At 39.9% G+C, this 24,429-nt stretch overlaps 1 protein-coding gene across 3 annotated transcripts in view; it reads right to left on the bottom strand.

The window, feature by feature from the left end:
- ATP8A2 (ATPase phospholipid transporting 8A2) overlaps window positions 1-24,429 on the bottom strand; it is a 315,266-nt gene that overhangs the window by 87,478 nt on the left and 203,359 nt on the right. For all 3 annotated transcript variants that reach the window (XM_025146849.3, XM_004938791.5, XM_025146850.2), the window contains 6 exons: window positions 21,755-21,829; window positions 18,970-19,092; window positions 17,837-17,915; window positions 14,484-14,545; window positions 14,108-14,164; window positions 9,801-9,908 (listed from right to left, as the gene is read on the bottom strand). In XM_025146849.3, the coding sequence (XP_025002617.2) occupies window positions 9,801-9,908; window positions 14,108-14,164; window positions 14,484-14,545; window positions 17,837-17,915; window positions 18,970-19,092; window positions 21,755-21,829 (504 nt within the window). The remainder of the gene's footprint in view (window positions 1-9,800; window positions 9,909-14,107; window positions 14,165-14,483; window positions 14,546-17,836; window positions 17,916-18,969; window positions 19,093-21,754; window positions 21,830-24,429) is intronic.

Here is a 24,429-nt window from a genome sequence, read left to right as displayed (position 1 = left end):
AGACCAGAACACATCTATTCTTCACAGTCCCAACTCTAAATACAGCCACTAATTTAATTTAAGCTATCCCTCAGTCCTCCCTCTTCCATTTCCACTTTATTACACTTCCACATCCCACATTACGCACAGTTGACATCAAATACACTTGTCCCTAGATGTGGTCACTGGAACTTTAGAAATCATTTTAGATTTTGGGGCTGCCTTGCATATACCTTTCTGTTTGTGTGGAGACACCAATATTTTAGCAGTTCGTTTGCTCTTCATGTACATTAAAACTTTTTCTCTCAGAGAAAATATATAAAACTTTTTTCTCTCAGAGAGTGGTCAGGCACTGGAATGGCTGCCCAGGGAGGTGGTGGAGTTGCTGTCCCAGGCAGTGTTCGAGAGGCGTCTGGATAAGGGGCTACGAGATATGGTTTAGTGGCTTGTGGTAGCAATGGTGATGGGAGGACGGTTGGACTACATGACCTTGTAGGTCCTTTCCAACCTTGTGATTCTATGATTCTGTGATATTCTGAATGAACGGCAGTGGTTAGACCCATCAGCTTCAATAAGATTTTGTCTCACCCCAAATGAAAACAGCACTTTTATAAGCAGCTAAGGAAAATAGCTTGACAGAGCCTTATTTTTTGTAGTCTCCCCTGTCCTCCTCAGATGTGAAACTTGTTACTCTGTACGCTCACTTCTCCCTTCTCTATTTTGTATTTCTTTTTGTTTTCATATTTGTTCACAGTTTTATTGAAGCACAGTGAAAAAAACAATGGCACATTACTATCAAAGAAATTCACCATGGCTGCCTGTCACTTTTATACCATTACAGAGGAGAAACTTCACTAGAATTTGGAAAGACCCTCCCTGAATGCAACTTTTGTTGGAGCAAGGCTTGAAGTGGTTACTTTTCACGCTTCCCTGAAATTAGGGACATGGAAAAAAAAAAGCGAAAAATACTCCTTTTTGGAGTATTAATCCCTCTCAAATACTCTCAGAACCTCATAACAAGAATATTTCTTCAACATGTGGAAATGAAACGTCAAACATTATCTCTTCTGCTGTATGCACATACAGTAATGGTCAAAACATAAAAAACAACCATTTGCAAAGATATGGAAACCATGGGGACTAATCAAAGAAGCACCAAAATGCAACCTTAGATGTTTACCAAAACAGATGCCTATTCAAAATACTACTCAAAAGAAGTTTTTGCAGTAGTGACAGTCACTTTTTCAAGAGTCTAAAATTACACTCTGCTAACCACATTATCCTCTTCTAGTCACTCACACATTTTGCAATCCACCTGTATAACGGCAAGCAATGAACTTAATACGGAATGGAAACTTAGAACACCAACATTTCTCCATTCAGACCCTTATGTTCCTTGCCTTCCCTATCTCATTCTCTTGCTCAGAGTTGGGTGCACCTCCTGGACTGACACAGGTGGAGCTGATGACTGGTAGGTGTTCATCCTCTTCCTTCCTAGGAAGTTTCTGAAAACATGACTGCTTTCAGTCATACTGCAAAAGGGCTGTAAATCCAGACCTGTGCTCCCTGCAGCATGTTTGGCAGGAGATTGCAGCTCTTAGTGGTAGAAAATACTCTATTCCCAACATCAAGCAACTGAGGGCTACCATTGTTGGTTTTTACGCTACAGAGAAGAATGGTAGCACAACGGATCATGAGCAGGCCCTTCACATTTCAGGTATGATTTTAGGGACAACATCTGTGATATTCCCAGTCCTTGTTTCCTCTCAATCCCATCTAATTACATGTTACTCTCCAGAAAACACCACCCACTGGAAGCACATGTGGATGTCTGCTTAGCACCACTGTTATAACATTTATTTTCCATAGACTCCTACCTAAGCCTTCTGATGAGATTACTGTCATAGAAATACCAGCTCAGGTGATACACAGATTTGGTAAATTACACTCTACAAGACAAATAGGTGCATTTTGACCAGCTTCACAGGCATCCAAAAGCACTCCCAGAACTCACAGCATTCAGCTTAGAACTGCTTTTTATCTTCACCACATTCCCTAGCAGAGAAGTAGCACAAGATACCGGTGTTGCTGTTGGCTGCCAAGTGGACAGGAAATCAGTAGAGGACAGACTGCCTTGTCTGACCCACAGCCATGCATGGGGCACTTGGGAGGGTTGTGTTGCTTGAGGTTTGCTGCTCCCAAAGCCTGTGCACCCACGTCAGTCTTAGCACAAAATAAGCAAGATCATTTCCACTCCTCAGGGCTTTTTGGATCAAATTTTGACATGATACAATTGGGAAAAAATGATCTCATGAAACATATACTGTAGGGAGGAAAGGGAATAAAGGTATGTTTCAAATTGATCTGGAAATATTTTTCCCATAGAAAATAGTTATGCCTGGCTCTTAGAAAAATGCAACCCAACTAGCACAGGATGTGGAGCACAAATTCAGCAAAACTAAGTCCCTCTACAAAAAAAACTTAATACATCAAACTAAATTCAAATAAAAACATAACACAGCCCTCCTGTCTCCAAGGAACGAAGGAGAAAATAACATCCCAAGAAAACCCCAAATATCTGCTATTTGGGCTCCACTGCATCCATCTGAAAACAAAACGACTTAAGTGTGACCAGAGCAAGCTGTGAAACCACTAATTCCAACACACAGTCACGCTCTGGAATAGATCCCATCTAACGTTCATATTATTTTCTAAAGTAGCAACAACTTCATTAATGGGAACTTTAAATGCATTTTTAAAAGTCATCTTACATGAGCAACTGCCCTACCATCTTTCTTTCTTCTTCTATGAGATTATAGGAACCAAAGGATGTTGCTCTCTCTACTTTCATATTCTCTCTCCTACCCACCTTCATCAATTCCAGATCATCAACACAACAAACTCCATGTAGGAAGCGGTCACTGTTTGATGCCAGCACAATGCCTTCATCATGCCTGCAGCATGACTAGCACCTACATGTGACAGCCACAGGCAGGAGCAATGAACAGTGAATCTGTGCAAAGGCAGAGACAGACTTTTTGCTACAAAGGCTATAGCACTGCCCTTCAGCCCACCCTACATCCCTTATGTAGCCCACTGTTAGCCTACAAAATTGATTGGCAAAAGGTATCAAAGAGGCCAAGCACTTTTCGAGACACAAAAACTGGTTGGCTACTCCCTAGTTATAACAATAATTTTAAATAAATGTAATTAAAGATTAAAGACTATTATAGGATTACAGATTACTCTGGGAATAACTGAAAAACACTTGAAAGAACACAGTCACTGGTCATAGCCACCTCATGTTCACAAGGGGAAAGCCCTGCTCAACTAACTTAAATTCTTTTTACAACAAGGCTAACTAATGGGGCATCCACCACCTCTCTGGGTAACCTGTTCCAGTGCTTCACTACTCTTACCATAAGAAAACAATTCTTCAGCAGAGGGTGGTCAGGCACTGGAACAGGCTTCCCACAGCCATGGTTACAGTCCCAAGCTGCTGGAGTTCAAGAATAGTTTGAACAATGCTCTCAGACATAACATAGGGTTTGGATTTTGGGAGGTCCTGCATGGAGTCATGAGTTAGACCCAATGATCCTCGCAGGTCCCTTCCAACTCAGGATATTATATGACTACAATCTTCGTGGGCCCCTTCCTCATCATGATATTCTAGAGTTCTATAATTCTATGAAAAGTAAAGTTGGGTTAGTTCTGTTGTTTAAACAGGGATGTGCACAAACCCCAGTCTTAAATGTCAAACCCACACTGTAGAACAGTTTGTTTTTACCTCTGTTCTAATGCTGAATGCAGACTACACCAGAAATGCTCTGATCCACTATGGCAAGTCATGCATTCTCAGTCTTTCCTTGCTTGTCAGCATGGCTCAAAATACAGACTTCTTTTTGTAGAAATGAATACTAGTGTACGCTGCCTCTGGTAAAATACAGTAGCTGCTTTTTTAAATTTAAAAGCCAGATGTTTCTAATTAAGAAAATATTGAATAGGATGTCTTACAAACATCTTCCTATGAGCACGCAGCAAGACTTTTCTACTTTTAAATGCACGAAAAAGCAATTTAGGGCAAATTTTGAAGGACGTTGAGCAACCTTGTACTCCAAACTGAAAAAAGATGCAGTTTTTGAAGCACAGACGATTACCACAGAACTATAATTTTATCCTGAATGAAGGAGCTTGTTCCTGTGTTCCTGGATACTGCACTCAAAAACAAAAAAATCTGGTTAATCTGCCAATTACGCAGAAGTGTAGATGTCCTTTGTATGCACTATGTTTCAGCTTAAGCTACTGAGTTGTGTTTAAACTTGTTAGAGCTACCGGATCTCAAAACAGACACTGGTCAGACAGCATGGCTAGTGTCCAGCTTTCATCGCAACACTGAAGGAAAAGCAGCTGACAGCCCGTGCACGCTGTCTGTACAATCTGTGAGTTTACCTACCTCAGTTTACCTACAGTCACCTTCCTGTTCTTCCATTTGATGTACCAGATCACTAGCCACTACTGAGCAGGAACAAACTGCATAGGAAAGATGCACACATCTTTGATGATGATGAACCAAGAGAAACTTCAAGGCCAGCTGACTGTCCTGACATGCACTGCCACTTCCAGAACCAGAATGAGTCTGTGGATTAACCCTATTTTCACATGGCTCTACAAGGAAAGGCCAACACAGCACTGGGCACAGCTGCATCACTTTCAAAGGAGAAAGAACTCTGGGATACCTTTAACAATATCTAGGACAGATCTGTCACAGATCTGCCAGCTAGGTAAAGTGGCATGTTTGGGGGGCTTAACCTCCAGAAAGTAAGCATGTTTAATCCTCAGATTTCACATTCAGAAGTTAGTAAAAATATTTATTTCATCCATCTCTTCTATTTTTTTTGGTCTCTTTTTGGTGTATGATACAGAACACGCCTGGGACCTAAAAATGACAGATCCATTTCTGAACGCCATGTGTGGATCATAAAAACAACAAATCCACTCCTTCAACAGATGCTTGAAAATATATGCATGCTTCATTAGTCTAATTTGTCTACTTGGAGCCTAGTCCGAAACGGCAGAGAAGTTCCAAAACCACATCAAGTGCCATGGAGACCACTGTGCATAATAATAAAAACAAACATGATCAGCAGGCATTAAGAACCTCAATTTGCAGATGAAGTCTGATTTCTGACTAACAGCTGAATGAAGAATTTCCACAGAACAAAACACTGACACCACAATGTAATGTGCAACTGATTGCAGACAAACCACAATCAAAGCAGCCAATTTTCTAACAAGCTCAAAACACTGTGGAAATATGAGAAGCCAAAGAGAAAACAACTGAAACCTCTGGAAAAAAAAAAAAAAAAAAAAAAAAAAACAAGTGTAGAGGGAAAAAAAGGCAGAAATATTCTGGAAGGCATGGAAATGTATGCTGAGCTGTATTTCAGTACAGATTTGAGAAGGTTGTAACGTGAAACCTGTTTATTATGTTGAAAAAATGATTAGCATCTAATCTCCAGCTTTTTGTTGTTGCTGTTTCTTGGTCTTGTGTTGTTCAAGTCTTCCCAAGCGGGTTTCTCACAGGCTTTGGCAAGAATTCAATCAGCAAGATTTAAAAGAGTTTCAGACTAAAGGTCAGCACAAAACCAGCCATGCACGCAGTGTAAATGAAATCCTCTACATCGCCTTCCAAAGTCAAATGTCTGCTTCAAGAGCTAAGGTGGATCTCTCATGCTAATGGCATACAAACAGAAAAGAAGAGGAAGCTTTGCTAAGAGAGGAAGATGTCTTCTTTGATGAACCACTACTCTGAGTAAGTACTGCTACTGACACATTACATAGGATCAAACAGACATCTCCACTGTTGGGATCCTTTAGAAAGCAGCCTGGTAAAAATGATGCACAGCTTTCTTAAACTCCAAGTAAATAATCAGATAACCCAGCAAGAATTTGACAACTCAGCTGGAAACAAAACAAAACAAGAAAAGAAAAGAAGAAAAAAAGTCTTCCATAAAGGATTAGAGGTAGGAAAGCATGAGAGTGGCTCCTACATTCAGCTGCTTACACTCCACAGAAGCAGAGCTGATGGAACCACCATTTATTCTCAAGGGCAGTCGTACAAAAGAAAATGGAAAGAGCAGCAGCTCCAACTGCAACATTCTCCTGCTGTGGTGGGGCTCGAAGGCTCACGTGAGGGAGGTCTTCTAAATGCTGCTCTGACATCAAGATGTGCTCCAAACTCAAAATCCCAGTTCTGAGCTACGACTACATATAACACAGAGCAAAAATATAAAAACCTAGACATTTCTAATTTGCACTGTGGATTAACCACAATCCATGACTCTCCCAAAAACAGATTTAAAAAACATTCTTTTTACCCTCTCTCAATTAGTATTACTCAAAGAGTAATACTAATTTTCCTGAAAACATTTCATTAATGGGAACAACTACCGAGGCAAAGACAAAACACTATTACATTTACAGTATGGAAACAGACAGCAAAACTCACAACTCAGGCCTTTCTCCATCCAGAGCCAATACCAGAAGCTTCCAGGAGGGTGACATGAAAGCCCTCCCCTAAAACACTCAAAATACAGTATTTTACCTTGGGGTGGGGATTTGTTCTTCTTTGTTTTAGATAATGTCTGGATCAAGAATCAAAGCTTGATCACTTTCACACACACGTTTTCTTACATACATGTACATCACAAATGCTTTCAGATCCAAGTACCTTTGCATGTGCATGGGAATATTCACACAGACTTTGATCCCATACAGTGTAACATTATTCCCATAAACCTAAAGTAAGCTACAAATCCTATGAAGAAACACACTGAAGAAAAGATGAACTGTGTTTCACGCACACACCTGCATGACGTACGCAAGAAATGAGCATGAGTGTTATGCTCACTGTTCTCTTTGGGGCACCAAATCCCCACTGTATACTAGAAAAAAATTGCCCAGTACTGCATGAAGACGGGTTCTTGTAATATCACTAGCTGGTGAGCTGCAAGCCCTTTGGCTCAGAACAAAGACAAAAAAGCACCCATCTCTCCACTAATGAACACCAAACTGGGCAGCAATTTAAAAAAGAAAATAGCCATCCATTTGTTTCCAGCAACCTGTAGGAATAAGTCACACCCACTGAAAGGTGGGAAAGGATTCATTTGTAGTACAAAATGTCATCTGGAAAAGCTCATTCAAAAACAGCCTGTTCCCATGGAAGCATCCTGGCTTCAAAGGCAAGAGAAAAGTAGGCACTGGCTGTTCTCAGGTCACTTTTCTCTGAAAACACGAGGATAACTCCTCCAAAACAAACAAACAAACAAAAAACCAACCGAAAAACAAAAGGATTCAGGAAAGTCACCTATGAGAGGAATGACCTCGTCTTGATTTATTTCTACAGATCCTACTAAAGGCAACTATTATTTGTATATCTGAAAAGGTATCCCCAAAACAGCCAGAGTTTATTTCCAAAGTACAGATGTCTTGATCTTGGAAAGCTTCTATTAAGGACAATTGACATTTTTATCACATATTTGTTTTACTGCATTTCATGCATTCTATTAGGAAGTTACATGGTGGAGAAAGAAGAAATATGTCGACTCTTTGAATGACAATGCATAAGATATAATGGCCAAAAGAAAGAAATACTTTGTGAAAATGGTTCAGTAAATCCCAGCAGAAACTAAGCATCTTTTCACATAATTAAATATCTGCAAGGCTCCATGCTGACATTTGATGAATGGGCAGAATAAAGGGTTTTGCACATCCTGTGCCTTTTACTCATGGCACAAAGTCCTGGCTGGCACAGATGCCAGATGAGTACAGTAGTTAGACCAGCTCCCTTCAAAAGTGCTATTGCTTTTGCATAACATAAATACTTAACAGCTTCTGGAATTTGGCTCATTTAAAAAATACATACATAAAAAAAGATATTTAAAAAACAAAGAATTTTTTTTTCATCACCTCATTTTACTTTTACGATATCCTGATTACTTGCAAATGCAGACAGACAGACAGCAGGAGCAAAGAATACCTTAAGTTTGGTAAGAAGCAAGGCAACCTAGCACGATCACAGCATATTCCACCTTAAGCTGGTATTATGACAGCATCTGATTACTCACAAGGGTTTGTAGAAGTTAATGCAAGTGGTAAGCAACTTCCTTTTACCTTAGAAACCTTCCTTGATTTTACATCATCAAGGAAAATTCAACAATACAACAGAATATAGTGTCTAAAACATAATATCCAAAACATATATATATATATATATATACACTTTGCAAGATATTAATACCACTTCCCAAGTCACGATGTCAGAAAATCAATTCAAAATTTAAATTAAAAAATATATTTTTAAAATGTATCCAAGCAAAACCAGAGCTTTGTTAATATAAATCTTTTTGTTTAGGGACTTAGAATCAATGTTGGTAGAAAAAAAAGCAATATTAAGCTGACAGTCCGACTCTTCTCTTCAGAAGGAATAGCACACCTTACCATTTATGTACAGGAAGGCCAATACACTAATGGCAGCACTACAAGCTACTGTGGAGGACAAAGAGCTAATGGCACCACGCGATATTCAGTCAAATATCTGCCTTATACATCAATATATGAACTACAGTTGCTGTTGTGGTATGTGCAGTGAAACACACAGATGAGACACCATGAAATGCTATCCAAACAGTTAGGTTTTGTCTGTCAGCCACTTACCTGCTGATCCCAGCCTGTCCACCATCACAATCTGTTGCAAAAAGCTGTCTGTGAATGCCTACAACAGCCTCCATTATCCCCAGTGCTTTATCAGCGATTATACAATATTATACAATTATACAATATACAATTGTTAGTAACATGATGATGGCAGACTGCTCTTGTGGAGTATAAATGAGAAAGTAAAGTCAAAAATCTCTATTTGGTTTCTTCAAACTTGGATTATTTTAACTACTATTTTCTACTACGCGAGGATGACCTGAGTTAAATATACTCCAACTCTTTGCTAAAACTCCATTGTTTTTTTCTTTCTGTATCATAAACAGCATCCTTGCTTTAAAGGCACCTCTTATGTAAAACTCGCTTTGTGGGTCAGTTTGACTCTACACTTCCACTCTACAGAGTGATTTTTTTACCATTTATTTTTAAATTCTTCATTGTTCCTTGAAGCCCTCTATTTTAAATATTCACAAGGCTTTTGAGTGATTTTTACAGGCTCGTGACTCACTGTGCTCACCACAGGTTGAAATAATGACACCAAAGGGAAAAATTTCACCACCTGGAACTCAGCTGACACTGAAGGAACAAATCCAACATTCCACTGGTGTTATAGAGGGACCATTAACAGGTCAGCTTCCCTTCTGCCTCCGACCATCTCATGCTGTTCTCAAGTCAATTCTGATTAATTCTGAACAAATGGAGGGGAAAGGGAAAAATATTACACCAAAATACATGGGAGAGAAAATCCATAATGGAAAAAGATCTCCACAAATCTAGAGCAAAAACTAAATTTGTACCTAGAGTTTTATAAAAGATGAAGTATAACTAGGAAAGCATTAATCAAAGAGACAATTTCACTGCTATTCAAGTGAAGTGAGACTCGCCATGTAGATTCTACAGTGTCTATGATCGTGTATGATGTCATCTTCAGGGAGAAAGAGTTCTTCTGACGAGGAGATTAAGCTAAATGAATGCACAGAGCTTTAAAAAATGTTAAGTACAAGTGCTCTTAGTAGTATACAATCCTTTACGAGCCTCTTGTGCATGTGCTGGCTGAGGCAGAGAAGCAGCCAGGCACTGCTGTGCTACCAAGCCTTCATACTGACCTGCCCCAGCATGTCGGGTGCAATGGGGAATGTGGGCCAGATGGCTGAGTAGACACCGAAGAAGACGAGCCAGAGCAGCATGCTTCCCCAGACGGCCAGATGACTGAACTGTCAAAGAGCAGGGAGAGGAGAGTCAGTACAGCGCACCTCCCCGGCCACCTCAGCAGTTATTTTTCTGGTCAGGTCTCTATCAGCCTCACTCAGGCCTGTCTACTGCCCTTGGTCTCAGGCCAGTAGCACAGGTTGTTTAAACAGCATAAAACAGCCTCCTCTTTAATCTCTGCCTCACAACAGGGCAGGCAGTCAGTCTTCCCAGCCAATCTGTCTTACTCGGAGCTCCAAAAACTCATCAGATTTTCCTTAGAGCTCTGATTTCTCTCATCTAGCTCCTGGTTCCCACTGTACACACGCCAGGTTCAACACATACATCAAGGTAGAATTTTTCAAAGGCACAGGTTAAAGTTCATACTGACAAATCCTTCATGTCAGAGCACATGCACACACCCATGTGCACCACACACCTCTCACTGAAGAACGTTCAGTGTTGCGTGATACACCACCGCTTAAACCATCGACATCTACAGATTAGCTTTCCTTTACTGTTCTTAAAGTGTTTTAAGTGATTTAATAGATATGCAATACGGTTTACATCTTTTTTTGATTCTTTAATCTGCAGACTAAGAGTAAATAAAAGCAGTATCAAAGTGACCAAGAACACGTCCAGCATGCAGTTCATTTCAGTTGCATTAAGGAAAGTCATTTCTCCTACACACCCCAACTATTTTGCTATTCAAGATGATTTAAGCTGTTTTACTTTTACAGTGCAGTGGATGGAATCAGTAATTTTGGTTGTAACACGCAACTGAGCTCACTATTGGCTCCAGCTTTTTTGGATGCCAACAACCCCTGCGGCTGATGACTTTGGCTCCAACTCAGAGAAGTACCTGCATAAATCTTAATTGCTACATACATACGGCCTTAGAAACATGGCAATGAATTCATTCACTGGGGGCTGTAGTGGATACACAGTATGTTTGTTTAGTTCTCAGATTTATACTTTGTATTTGATGACTGTATTTGTTGACTTGTTTTTTCTTTTTCAGACAGGGTGTCTGAGAATCAAAGTGTCTAACAGTAGGTATTGCGTTCTGCCTGCTGTGAGACCAAAACCTCTGGAGGGAGAAGACTGCTCCTTCCCTGGAAGTACTGAGCATCTTCAGAAAGGAGAGCTTTCTTGAGCAGAAGTAGAGAAAACAAACAAGCAGGGAGCCTACAGCACCAGTACAGACTGGCAGATAGCTGGAAGCAACTGGAGCCGGCATACAGTAGGAGCATTCATACAGCAAAACTTTAGAGGTGATGGAAAGAATGCTCTAGAATGCTCTTCCAGGCACCCTCAGAAAGTCAGAGTTTTGTTCAACCCCTACGGAGGCTGGACGTGGGGTGGGCTCCTTCCAGGACGGTTTGTTTTCAGACTTTTCTGTTTACTTGTTTCACCCAGGAGATCTGACCAGCAGCTGGGAAAGTTATTCTGATCCAGTTTTAAGGTGAATAAAACTAAGAGACTAGGAGATTTAATTTTTTTTTTTTAATCTGGGGGGAGTTGGGGCAATTCAGTTCATTTAATTTGCTTGCTGTTCTGAAAACATGCGACATTTCATGCCAGTATTCTGACCAGAATAGAGCCCTGCCACAGCTAGCAACTGTAGTGTTCAGCTCCACTGAAGAGTGCTGTGAGGCTGCTGCAGGAATTCATTTAAAGAGAAGCCATTTCCAAGTGGTGGCAGGAGAACAGCACCAACCCCGCTCTCCCAAAAGTAGCTGACAGCTTCCTCTGAGCCACAGCCTTCTATACAAACAATTGGACAGAAGAGCCAGGATGGCTTGGAATGATATTTCCAAACTGCAGACTCCTACAGGCTTTATAGTTAAAAGCTGTAAAGATAGAAGTAAGCAGGGAAACCACTCAAAGACACATTCATATTCCTGGTGTCTTTATGCTAGTGAATTCTTTTGTCTTGGTTCTTTCCATTCTGCTGGCAGAGCAGTTCTTGAGTTCTGCAGTTCCTCACCTTGCCCTTGCAAAGCTTTGCAAAGTCTTCGCTCATTTTGTTTTCATCATCTTCTCATGGTTGTCCCAATCACCTCTTGCCACACATCTCCCTCCACAAATAGCAGGTTTGTATTTATGTGCATTAGTTCTCTACCTTTCTCTGCTTTTGGAAAGAGCCCTCCTTGTCCTGCTTGAGACCATTTCTTAAACACTAACACTACCAAGCTCTGTGCTGATAATTTTCCACTGATCTATCATTTACTGCTGAAGAACTCACATGCAAAGCAGAAGAAGCAAGTTTGTCAGATGTGTGAAATGACAGAAAATGAAATATAGTGCTCACACATCAAAAAACTACACTGCATGTCTCGTGCATCCAATTTATCTGAAGCAGTTTAAACAGCATGGTAAAGCACCGAAGAAAGCTGTGTTTTGGAAAAGCCTGCTGCAATGTTAGATATAGGCAACATGAAGATAAAGTTGTCCCACACAGCTCTAATGGGCAGATTTTGCTCTCTGTCATGTTACTGCTTTTAGCACAGCCTTTGTTTCCACACTGCCTACTGGGTATACCAGCCTCTCAGCAACACTGAATCTGTGTTTCTTATTTTAAGGCTTTCAGCTCAACCCAACATGTCTCCCAAGTGGCAGTGTCCCTCTCACTCTGAAGAGCAAATTGCATGTAACCAATCCAGCTGATGATGGAGAAGAGGCTTAACTCAATGTTGTACATTTAATACTCTTCAAGTAACCTGAAGATTCTTTCTTTGTTGGTTCGCTCACAGCTGAAATAATAATTGTAATATCAGATTCCAAGATCATGAGAATCACGGTCCAAGCAATGGGACAGGGATTAGAGAATATATAGAAAAAGTTGATTATAAATACAAACATTTTTCTGTGTAGAACAATAACTTCCTGTATAAAATGCCACTGTTCAAGAACACTGAGATCTACTAAAAATTATGATATCTTTTAAAATCAAGTTAGGAAAGGGGGAATCATTATTATTCCCAGGTGACTGAAAAGTCACCAGTGACCCAGGGAAGGGGAGAGAGGACGAAGCATCAAATAACTCAAACATAACAGGTATCTAAACGAGCTCATGTGCCTTCACTGCAGATTTGAATAAGTCATCTTTCAGTGCACAGGGGATTAATTTGTTTCTAACTACTTTTGCATTTTAAAATGTTAGTACACAACACAGAACCTGTGTATAAGCAATGACAAAAAAGAACTGATTTTATTTTCTGATGAGCGAATGAGGCAGAAAGCATTAGCATTTCCCTAATAATTTAATAGCCTATACAGATAGTATTTCATCTTTAAAATTCAGAGCAAACATCAGCTCATTAATCTTAACAATTCCTCTGTGAGACGAAACGAAACATTTTACAACTAATAGGAGGAATGAGGTTATGAGATTTAGCCAAGTCCCTCCAGAAAACTGATAGAATAAGAATATGGGGCTCCTCAAAACAGCTTGGTCTCAAGGGCACTACGTCTTAGAATATGATGAAAACTAGATTTCTGTAAGGCATCTCATTCGGGTGTGGAGAAACAGGGACTCCACCAAACTCACAGTATTTGTGTTTTCATGAGTTTTAGACAAAGGAAGAAAAGTGTTGGAGCTCCATCAACACAGGAACCCTCCTACCCCCCATATTCTTTGGAGGTCACTGCCCTGGCAGATTCTGACACCTACCAAAAACAGAGCACTCACTCACTGCAAGTAAATGACTCAAATCTAGGAATCAACACAACTGTTTGACTAACATTCCTTATTTATTGCTGAAAGTTTCCAAACAAACATTCTCAACCAATGTGAAGTCACCAGTGCTTTTTACCGGCTTCAAAGAACTCTGCAAAACCCATTTGTTTATCTGTGGGCAGACATCATTCACTACTGCATTAATTTTTAAAGGAGCTACAGAGTAAAAAGGTGATGTTCTTAAGCCATTACAGCAGTTTGCAAACTTCCAGCAGCTTTTTCTAAATTTTCAGTAGTAAAAATGTTGGCAAAATACTTTTAGCCATCTACTCTTCCTACTTCTGACAGGATGCTCTTTTTTATTACATCTTCAGAATGCATTCATCCTCCTCTCCTCTAGTTATGGAACTTAGTTTGTCCTTAAATAGAAGATGCAATTAAAATATTGCAGCCTCAAATGATCTGTAGTACTACTTTGCTGTATTAATGCTCATCAGGGAAAAATGTATGCTAATAAACTAAAAGCTAATGAACAATACTTACTCTAGTCCATGCAGTTGTTTCCAAGCCAGCTTTTAGGCAAACAGTGACTACAACATACTGTAAAGGAAAAAGACAAAAGACAGCTTCAGTATCAGCGCTCAAATTTGGAGGTGTTCACAACCCGATCTCCCTTTAACACCTAAAAATGGAAGTACCATTTAGGTACCAACCCACCTCCTGGAGCCTTGGCAGGATGGGGTGGGGGAAGGACAGAGCAAAAGATACTCTTGGTCCATGTGTAAAAAAAATGAACGTGGGTGAAAAATCAGGCTCACAAAATAGGTCCGACTTCATTTAAACTTTCGTCTGATTTACATAATTTTCTGACAGCGTACAAAAAATACCATTCAGAAATGTCTTGGATACATAAACTTACAGTGTAAACTATGTTCCCAACAAATAAATAGTCGATTCCCTGCCCATTTGTGAATACTGCATCTGAAAAAGAAAAATTGTCACATTTGTTAACCAGTTTATCAACAGAACAGAAGCAGCATCAAGGAGATGTCGAGGAGGCTAGACAGTAACTGGTTCCAAACTTGTCTTTTGGAATGTCAAAAAGCACTTTTAGAGGCTGTGTTTAGCACCAGTTGTGCTAAACAAGACAGGATGCTCAGATAGAGTGTGTACACACAGCCCTGCTTGCCAGAAGCTGTCAGCAGAAGGGGAACTTTTGCCAGGCACTAATGCATAATTCGTCTCTAAGAGCTGAGGTAGGTCGGCATCACTTCTGTGACTATCTGTTCTGTGCTGCTTATGGACAGCTCTAACAAATTCCATCGTGAATAAAGCCTATACATGACTTGATCTGTGCTGAAATAAAGTTGCGTATACAGATTGATCTTTTGCAGTTTTCTGTTAAGAGCACATTTAATATCTAAAATACCTCACTGGAGGTTAATTCAGTAACTGAGCTGCACTCAGTCCCTCCACACGCTTTCTCTTAGACAAGTGCACAGAAGGGTAAGTACATGTTAATCTATCACTTGCAAGTGCCAACCTTGGCAATGCTTCAAATGTCTGTTTAGTCTTTCTTAGCCCATGCTGAATAAAACCGGAACACCACGAAAGCACACTCAACAGCTACGCTAATGCCAGATGAACTCATACTCACAGGAACTTTCAAGCATTACTCAAGCATGATAAGTACTGGTATTTTCACAGGTTTTAAGACAACTGCTAAAGAAATACACAAACAGCAGGGATGAAAAAGGCTTAAGATAAAACCCTTGGACTTGTTCCTAAACACATACTGCCTAGCACAGTGCTCCTACTATGAGGGTACCACTTAGCTAGGTTTATTTGCAAAACTGGATCTGACACTGTAAAACCGGGGTCACCTACTTAGTTAACTGTGTTCCTGTAAAGTACATCTCCAGAATCAGCAAATCTTGAAGTCCACAGAGAAGAGCCCGTGACAGCCTGACCTCTGGTGAAGACTCTGTCCATCACGTGGATAAAAGGTTCAGACAGTGCAGCTGCCCAAGCTACTCATGAGGGTTTGCTCCTACAACCACTGCATGTGTTTTTCTCTCAACTGACAGATTCTGAATATCTTCCAGAAGTCACTGATTCTATACTGAAGCTCTTCTTTCCATTTTAAACCCAAACTGCTATGAAACAGCACCAGATATACTAATCACAAACAGCAGAACAAGATCAAAAACCTGATCCAGTTTGCCCAGCAATAGGCTCGATCTTCAGCCACACGCATCTCTATCAGCCCATTTTTTTCCGCCGGTACTCCGTGGCCTCAGAAATTTACCATACACAAAGTTGTAGCAGTCTCTTTGCTCTTTCCCCTACCGTCAACAAAAAAGGCAAAGAGCACGAGAGAATGGAGCCTTCCATATCCCATAAATCCTGGTGATGCCCCACATCTCAGTTTATTGACAAAGAGGCATGCCTAAAAACTTACCTGTTTTGATAGCTCTATAATAAACTCATCTAATGACTCTGACGGTATATTGCTTTAGCACACCACAGTGCACATTTAAGTAATGGAGTAAAATTTGCTGCAAGTCTCAATCTTTTTTTAAAGTTACATTGTAATGTGACAATGTAATGAATTGTTTTTTCCAGAGTTTTCCATGACCTTCCACTTCAGGAGGCTAAGCAGTCCTGAAAGGAATGATATTTCTGTTAACGAGAACAGACAGATGTTCAGTGAACACACATATTTCTAAAGCCATACAAGTGTCCATTCACTGAACACGTGCACTTCAGATTCTAAGGAACTCGAGAGGTTAAAAAACATCCCAGTGAGAATGGTGCATTTTTGTCTACGGCACTGGCATCTCTTTTCTTTTACTTAGAAATAGAGAGAAACTTGAAAATTCAATATTTGTTCCTCTTTGGAAAGCAAGCTAAGCAAGCTATTGAAATTATCTCAGAAAGAAAGTTTCCATGTGAGCAGGTGACTATTTTAGTCTTACCATTTCAGCTATTTAAAGCAAAAGTGTATTACCTACTTAGGAACTGAATAGTCAAAAAACTATTTATGGAAGACTGAAACAGAAAGCACAGCCTGCAACTACTATAGACATCAGCCCAGAATAGCTCAAGTTAGATTTAAAGAGGAGCTATTCAAGATTAACATTTCCCATAAAAGTGGTGAAACAGAACAACCCCAGACCCCCCAAAGCAAAACAAAGACCAATGAAACAAAAACAACCTCTCTCCCCGTAAACTGAGACAGAGCTCTCAGCCCTCAGAGGAAAGGGAGGTTTCCTTCTTGTATGGTCTGTCACACACTGTGTGAAGTTGTCACTGAGGATATGACACTGAAGTTTTACTGAACCAGGTAAAGAGAAACACGAACCTGCCTCCTCCATATCTCCACTATCATGCCACTTTGATGTGAGCATTCATCTTCCCTTGCTTTTCCTTTTCTTTTACCTCCTCTCCAATTAATCCATCCTCAAGCTGAAGGATCTTGGAATTAGTGATTCTAGATAAGTGTTTGTTTTGAAAAACTCATGTTTTTTGATAAATACTGCCCCCCTTTCGCCCAGATTCCTCATCTGATCTCATCCCATTTCTTAATACAGAAAAACAAATTTCCCACATTTTCTCTGCCCACACAATTATATCATAAATCTAAGTAGGAACTGCATGGGATTTACTGTTCCCTGGAATACTGTGCAGTTGCACTACATTTCATAGAAAGCAAGTCTTAGTAAACTTGGTTCATACAAAAAAAGTCTTGTTTTCCTAATATCTGACTCACAATCTGATCTTTTCCAATCCAGGCAATTCACTTCTTCCACAGACTTTGGTGACAGTGAAACCTCATTCTTTCACTCTATATTTTACAGTACTGCATTATGGAATGGGAAAGATCCAGAAAGATAAAACAAATGCTTGTAATACAGCTACCAGCTGCTTTAACAACCATTGCAAAAACATTATACAGTAAAAAGTTGAGATCTAAACACATCACTGAAAAAAAATCAGGTGTTGTACAGAACGTTGTTAGTGTTTGAGTAAGACTTTGGCAAAACAGTAGTTTAATTTCTTAAGTATTAAAGTCATTACATGAACAATAATTAAGTTAAATAGGAATAAACTCAGGAAGCCACCAGATAACTGGCCAAGAACAGCAGCTCGAGTCTATTGAACTGTCAGCATTATTTTCTTAGAACTTGTCACGACCTCCAACTCTGCAAACACGTTGGCTCTGTAGGACTGAACATCAGTTACTGACATAAGAAATAATGAAGCCGTTACCATGCTCCAGTACTTTCAGTGGAAACCAGAAGAGAATGATGGAATGGATCAGGGCATTGATGCAGTGACCCCAGAAAACCTGAGGGAAAACAAACCAAGTCATCAGTAAAGTCCAAAACTCTTGACCTCTCTCTAACTCCCAACAAATGCTTCATTGTGTAGTTCAGAGTCAGACGATATTTTTCCTAAAGTGAAATACCTAAACTTTCCTGAGATCCATTTCCTCCTACAATTTCTGCTCTGTCACAAGAAAACACTGGTCCAGTTGGATAGTTTTATTCTAACGAGTTAAAATGTAACAGGCAGGCAGACTTGCAACTTAAGATGTTTATCAAAATACAGCAGACAGATGGAGTCACCTTTCTTTAATTATCTCAAAGACTGATTCTATACCATGAAGTGTTCCATTTTCTTTGAACGGGCACATACTTTCTGTGCTCCGCAATTCTTACATGTACAGATAAAGCAGTTATGCACAAACTAGAGCTTTATGCACTCAACAATTTCCTCCTCCCTCCTCTCTAATCAAAGCAGTCTCACAGCCTCCCTGACTCAGAAGTACATTTAAATGTGCCTGCTATGGAACAAATGCAGAATTCCAGTGCTGGCACTTTCTGGCATGTAAAATAGCAAAGTGAAATAAAATGCATTTTTCAGAAGTTGAAGTCAAAATAAATCCATTTTTACTCTCCAATTTTTGTTTTCCCTAATAATAGAGAGGAACAGATTAACTGTGAAACAGCTCTCTAGTAGGAAGTGTTATGACAACCTCTATATGAAATAAATGTGGATGCAGTCATCCAGCTTCTATGAAAATGGTAAGATAACCATTTTCAGTAGGTGTGAATTAGAAGGTCATATTCAGATACAAATGATTACTTGAAATCACAGTTCATAGATATTTTGGGACAAGTTTCAGTTGGAGCCACATCTGAAAATCCTCACTTAAAAACAAACCGTTTTGTTGCTGTTCCTTTCTAAAACAAAACATATTCCTTTGAGAACAACAATCTTGTTGCAGCATCATGGTATAAAACAGAAGTGACAGTGGGGAATAAGTTATTTCGTGATGAAATAGACCTGGAAAATGAAAATGTTCACGTTATTCTTAAAGAATCAGACCGCTCCCTTACCCTTGTGTTGAACCCATCTGCATTCTGAGTAATTTTGTATAGCTGTGGAAATCTAAGCATGCTATCTTGAGTACACGACCGCTCAAAAATTCCCAGCGTGAAGGGTGGCAATGCTGTGAAAATCTGCAAAGCAAGCAAACACTCATTAAAAGCAGCTATGAGTTTTAAGTGCATCCCTGATAATATTTCAGTATGTAGACAACGGCAAAATTCCCAGACACCTCACTGAAGATGCATTACCAACGGGTGTGTCGAGATAATTTTCTAATGTCCAAACAAATCCATGCATGAATTCCAGCCATCTGTAACTCTCAAAGATTGACTTACAAAGAAAAGAAGCAGAAATGAAAATTGGTGCTACTAACGAGGCAGCTTACATTCAAGAAGTTAGCCATCAGTAGTTCCTGATGTAGCAGCTCACCCAGGGAGGGTAGGCCACACCAGAGTGCAAAGGAAAGGCAACACGTACTTTTTCAAATAAGCCTTGAAGGAATGGGTTCAAATACGGCCACACTTATAGGCATAACTGAATATGCAATATGCTTAACCAAAGCTAAGTGTATGAACAAAGCACATGTGGATGTCACATTAAAAATACGCTGAAAAACGATGGCCATTTTCTGCTGCAGTACTTCAGGAATTCTCCAGCCAGGTATGGCCTGATAGGAACAAATTAACCATTCTGACTGCTTATAGATAACCAAGACTCGGAAATTTTGATTGGACACTGATCCAATATAGTCCAAAACAGACACATTCTCATATACCTTTAGGATATTTCCCTAGTTTTTTCATGTTTCTTGGGACACTTCCCAATTCAATCAAGATACTACTGTAGAGGTGGGGTTCTTTTTGTTTTTTGTTGTTTTTTTTTTTGTTTTATTTTGTTTTGTTTTTTTAATTTTTATTTTATTTTATTTTTAATTTGAAAGGAAGCCTCCAGTATAGAACCACAGAATCACCAAGGCTGGAAAAGACCTCCAAGATCATCCAGTCCAGCCATCCACCTATGGCCATGATTTCCTCACTAAACCATGTCCGTTAGTATCACATCTAAATGTTTCTCGAACACTTCCAGGGATGGTGACTCCGCTACCTCTCTGGGCAGCCCATTCCAGCAACTCACCACTCTTTCAGAGATGAAATTTTTCTTAATATCCAAGCAGAACCTCCCCGGCACAATTTGAGACCATTCTCTGCAGCCCTATCACTAGTTCTATCACGTGAACCAGCATAAACCACTATAAACCTGATCTAGCTGTAGATGTGCCTGCTCGTTGCGGGGGAGCTGGACTAGACGATCTTTAAGGGATCCTTCCAATTCAAATGATTCTATGATTCCATAAATGCTGGAACCACAATGCTAGTAAGATTTCCTACACTTAGGATTTTAATGAGACTGCTCATGAAACACAGGGTTAATTAATGTGGAAAAGAACTGAAGAGTTAAACTCTGCTTAAAAAGCTAACCCCTTCAAATTATGGAAGCCCTTAATACCCCACCAGCATTTGATTCTCTGCGATTCTCTGGGACCAGTTCTACTTTGAGAAAATAGTGGCCTTATGAAACAAGGATTAATTTATACTCCAGTGATTCTCTAAGATGAGCCTCATCCATGAGCTTTAAATGCAGGGTAGGTAGATCCATCAAACCAGGTTTAAAGATAATAGATGCAAATATCTAACCATAAATGACAGACTGTGCAACAGTCAGGAAATGAGGGTGAGGAGGAAGTGGAAAATCCCTGAATTAATGCCTTCTATGGAGAGTATGAAATCTTACAGCATATAAGGGTTTGTGCCATCATTTTTAAGATTAGAGAAATGTGACAGAAGTGTTTCCATTAATACTACTCGGTGATAGAGATAATTTGCTGGCTTTCTCTGTATTTCCATATATTTAGGAGTCTGATTAAAAAAAATAATAATAATTTCTTCCCTCTATAGAGAAATGCAAAGGATTTCTCAACACTGACAAAGTGTCCTAGTGGCTTATAAATCCAGCCATCAGTAACATTACAAATATAACTCTATTAAAAAGACCAGAACGGGCCAATGGTATGCAGCAAAACGTGGCCCCACAGATCTTCCAGGCTTTAATCAGATTAAAGTTATTGATTAGAGTGATAAAATCACATGGTACAGTGTGGGACCCTGAAAAGCACAGCTAAAAGCTGAAAGCACTCCCCAGCCAACACATCCTGCACTTGGTTAAGGTGAGGAACACTGGTTACACAGTGTGCTGCTTCCAGTTCTGTACTGATTCAGTACAGAGTTGCATGATGCCTCACTGAGCATCTAATTCTTACAGGATCTGAGAGGAAATCTTCTGTATTTACTAACTATACACCAGTAAATACTTCAGTATGTTTTTGCATGGACCAAAATCACTGGGACCATAACGTATTACGAAGAGATAAGAAAGTACAAAGGCTAAGACTTGAGATCTATTTTGAACATTTGCAGCCAGTAAAATATCTCAGTACAAGAGACCAAAGATGCTTTCAAAGAGAAAATTAAACTACATCTAAAAGTGCAGTCTTACTGAAGCTACACTAGGCTAAGCACTTCTGCATTAAGGGCATTTTTCAAAATTAATTTATTTTTGTGATTAAAAACAGCATTCAATATGTTTTGCTTTCTGTATCTCAGGGTAGATCAAAATGGCTTTTACAAATGAATTCACCTTTTCTGACATATACTTAGGTTGTTGCCTAGGAGAGATGGCACAGAGCACACTAACACACGTCCTGAGCAATACCAATTCAAAACATGTAGCACTTACCACATTATACAGACCAATGCACCATCGCTCAAATAAGATCTGCCCAGAGAATCCGTTAACGAAAGCAAACCAAAGCTGAAACAAAGAAAGACAAGAAGCTTTAGATTACTACTGCAGTAAATGCTTCCATCTACAGTAGAGGAGGAGGATATGGAACACAGACCACCATCTGGAGACAGCTGCCTGTCATGCTTTAACAATAATTATCAGCAGTGCCAGGAAGTTATTCTCTTTCAAAATCTTAAGATTTTAAATACTGCCAGAGTACTGCTTGTTTAACATAAAATACTCAGGTGATGGAACAATTTACTGCATACTGAATCATTACTCCAAAAAAACAAATGGCTTCAAAATATTTCTGAAGTCTTTCTGCGGGCAAAATGACATGCTGGAAGCCACCAGCTAACCTATTTTCCACCAGAGCCAAATATCAGAGTTTTGATGTTGGCTGTCTTGTGATGGATGCTCTGTTTGACTTGTGTTCTGTTTTAGTTAAAAACTCAGAATTAGAGGTACTGATTCATCAGTTACATTATTATAATTTCATTGTCAGCATGATAATAATTGTCATTTAATAAACCTACATTAAGAATTAAACAATGGAAGAAGTTGCCCGAAGATTCTGTGAAGCCTCCATCCTTTCACAAGTCTATGAAATACAGCCGAAGAGCCCTGAGCAGCCTTTCTCAGACTCCACATCAACCCTTCTTTAAGTCAGAGGCTGGACTGGGTGACCTCTGAGCTCCCTTCTGAGATGATCTAACACCATGCCAGAAGAACATCATGCCAGAAGAATGCTATATGCAGCACTGTGTAAGTCAACTCTGTGCAGAATTTAATCGGACCTACTTGCTTAATCCTACTTTTAATCTCGTTGAAGCACCTTTTTAAAATAAGAAATGCTTTACTAAGTTGGAACCAAGTTTCCGTCTCAGTCAGTGAGCACTGAAAGGCTAAGGAAAGAAGAAGAAGGGAAAGAATTGTCCTTTCCCAAGGGATGTGAATCATTGCATTTATCTGTCAAAGGAGCACTCTGAATTTGTGATTATTGTCCCTTTCAAAATTCATTTGTAAAGTCCATTTGGGGTCAACTGTGTACCACGAAATTTAGTTGGAAATTACAGTTCAAACAACACCATTTTTAACATATTTTATCTTATGTTTACTTTGCTATTTTACATTTCATTGCCTGACTGACCACGGCACTCACAGACAGAGCTCCGTCCTGACACTGTTCTATCAGTGATGTAGCAGCACTCTCCTGCCAGCATCACTTATTCTCTGGTTCATTTGTAATTTGTACAATAGGACTGCCCCTGCAAAATAACTCAGATAGGATTTATTTAACTGTATACCATTTGGTCGCTTCTCTGCTCTCCCTCAAAATGGGTATAGAATAACCAGGAAATAGAAGGTAAGAAGACTGCATCAAGACCTGCAACTGCTTTCATGAATCTGGTATCTAAGTAGACTGAGACTCTTCAGCATGAGACAGAGACAACATAAGGGAAGATTTAAGTACTGACAATATTGACAAGACCCATCAGTTTCACTCTATTTCCAATTAGTTGAACTACATCAGTCTTGCATAAACTACAAAAATGTATACCTAATTCCTAAAATTCAATTTCCTCTATCATTCACGTTGTCAGTCATACACGAGTTTAAATTAAATAAGGCTAAGTGTTCATCTGTTCAGGTCTGCCCAGTGAAAAGGACAGAAGAAAATCATGTTCTACACTCCAATCTTTTTTCATCACTTTTACTCGTACCATCAGAACATGGAGTGGTCACCACTTTCCCAATCTCACTCTCAGGACCCAACTAATGGCCCAAAGCAGCACGCTGACCATCCCCTCAGACTCAGGAGTTGTAACGAACTGCATACCTCAGTTCTCTAAATGAAAGCTATGAAAGGTCTTGGGCAACAACAATTCTTTCGGGGCTGGCAGGTAAGAAACTTCAGGGCAGCTTCTCTCAGCAAGAATCCAAGCTTCAGAAAAGCTTCCTCCTCAATATTTAGCAGTGATCACCTAGGCATTCATCATCTCCATGCCTCTTGCAGTTTACTGCAAGCATGAATGAATTTGGGAGACCTCACTGTGGCCCTCCAATATTTGAAAGGAGCGTATAAACAGGAGGGGTAACAGCTGTTTGTGAGGGTGGATAGTGATAGGACAAGGGGGCATGGTTTTAAACTGTGACAGGGGAGGTTTAAATTAGATATTCGGAGGAAGTTTTTCACACAGAGGGTGGTGACACACTGGAACAGGTTGCCGAAGGAGGCTGTGGATGCCCCATCCGTGGAGGCATTCAAGGCCAGGCTGGATGTGGCTCTGGGCAGCCTGGTCTGGTGGTTGGTGACCCTGCACATAGCAGGGGGGTTGAAACTCAGTAATCATGGTCCTTTTCAACTCAGGCCATTCTATGACTCTATGACGAATAAGGGTACCAATTCGAGAAACTTAAATAGCTCACAAGCCAAAAGCCTGTCTGCCTGTCTGGCAACCTCAGCCCGTGTTCTGTTCAGTCTTCTAGATCCCACCAGGCAAAACAGAACTTCTGAGGATTAGTGGCCAACACTGAGGCCTTTTATGACACTGGCGCATGGTACTCGGATATCATTGCTGTATGAAGCCATAGCCTCTTACAGGTCGTCCTCCAGCAACAGACAT

Source organism: Gallus gallus, chromosome 1 (genome assembly GCF_016699485.2).
Source record: "Gallus gallus isolate bGalGal1 chromosome 1, bGalGal1.mat.broiler.GRCg7b, whole genome shotgun sequence".
In the NCBI taxonomy this organism is placed as follows: domain Eukaryota; kingdom Metazoa; phylum Chordata; class Aves; order Galliformes; family Phasianidae; genus Gallus; species Gallus gallus.
This window is presented reverse-complemented; position numbering and strand designations above follow the sequence as displayed.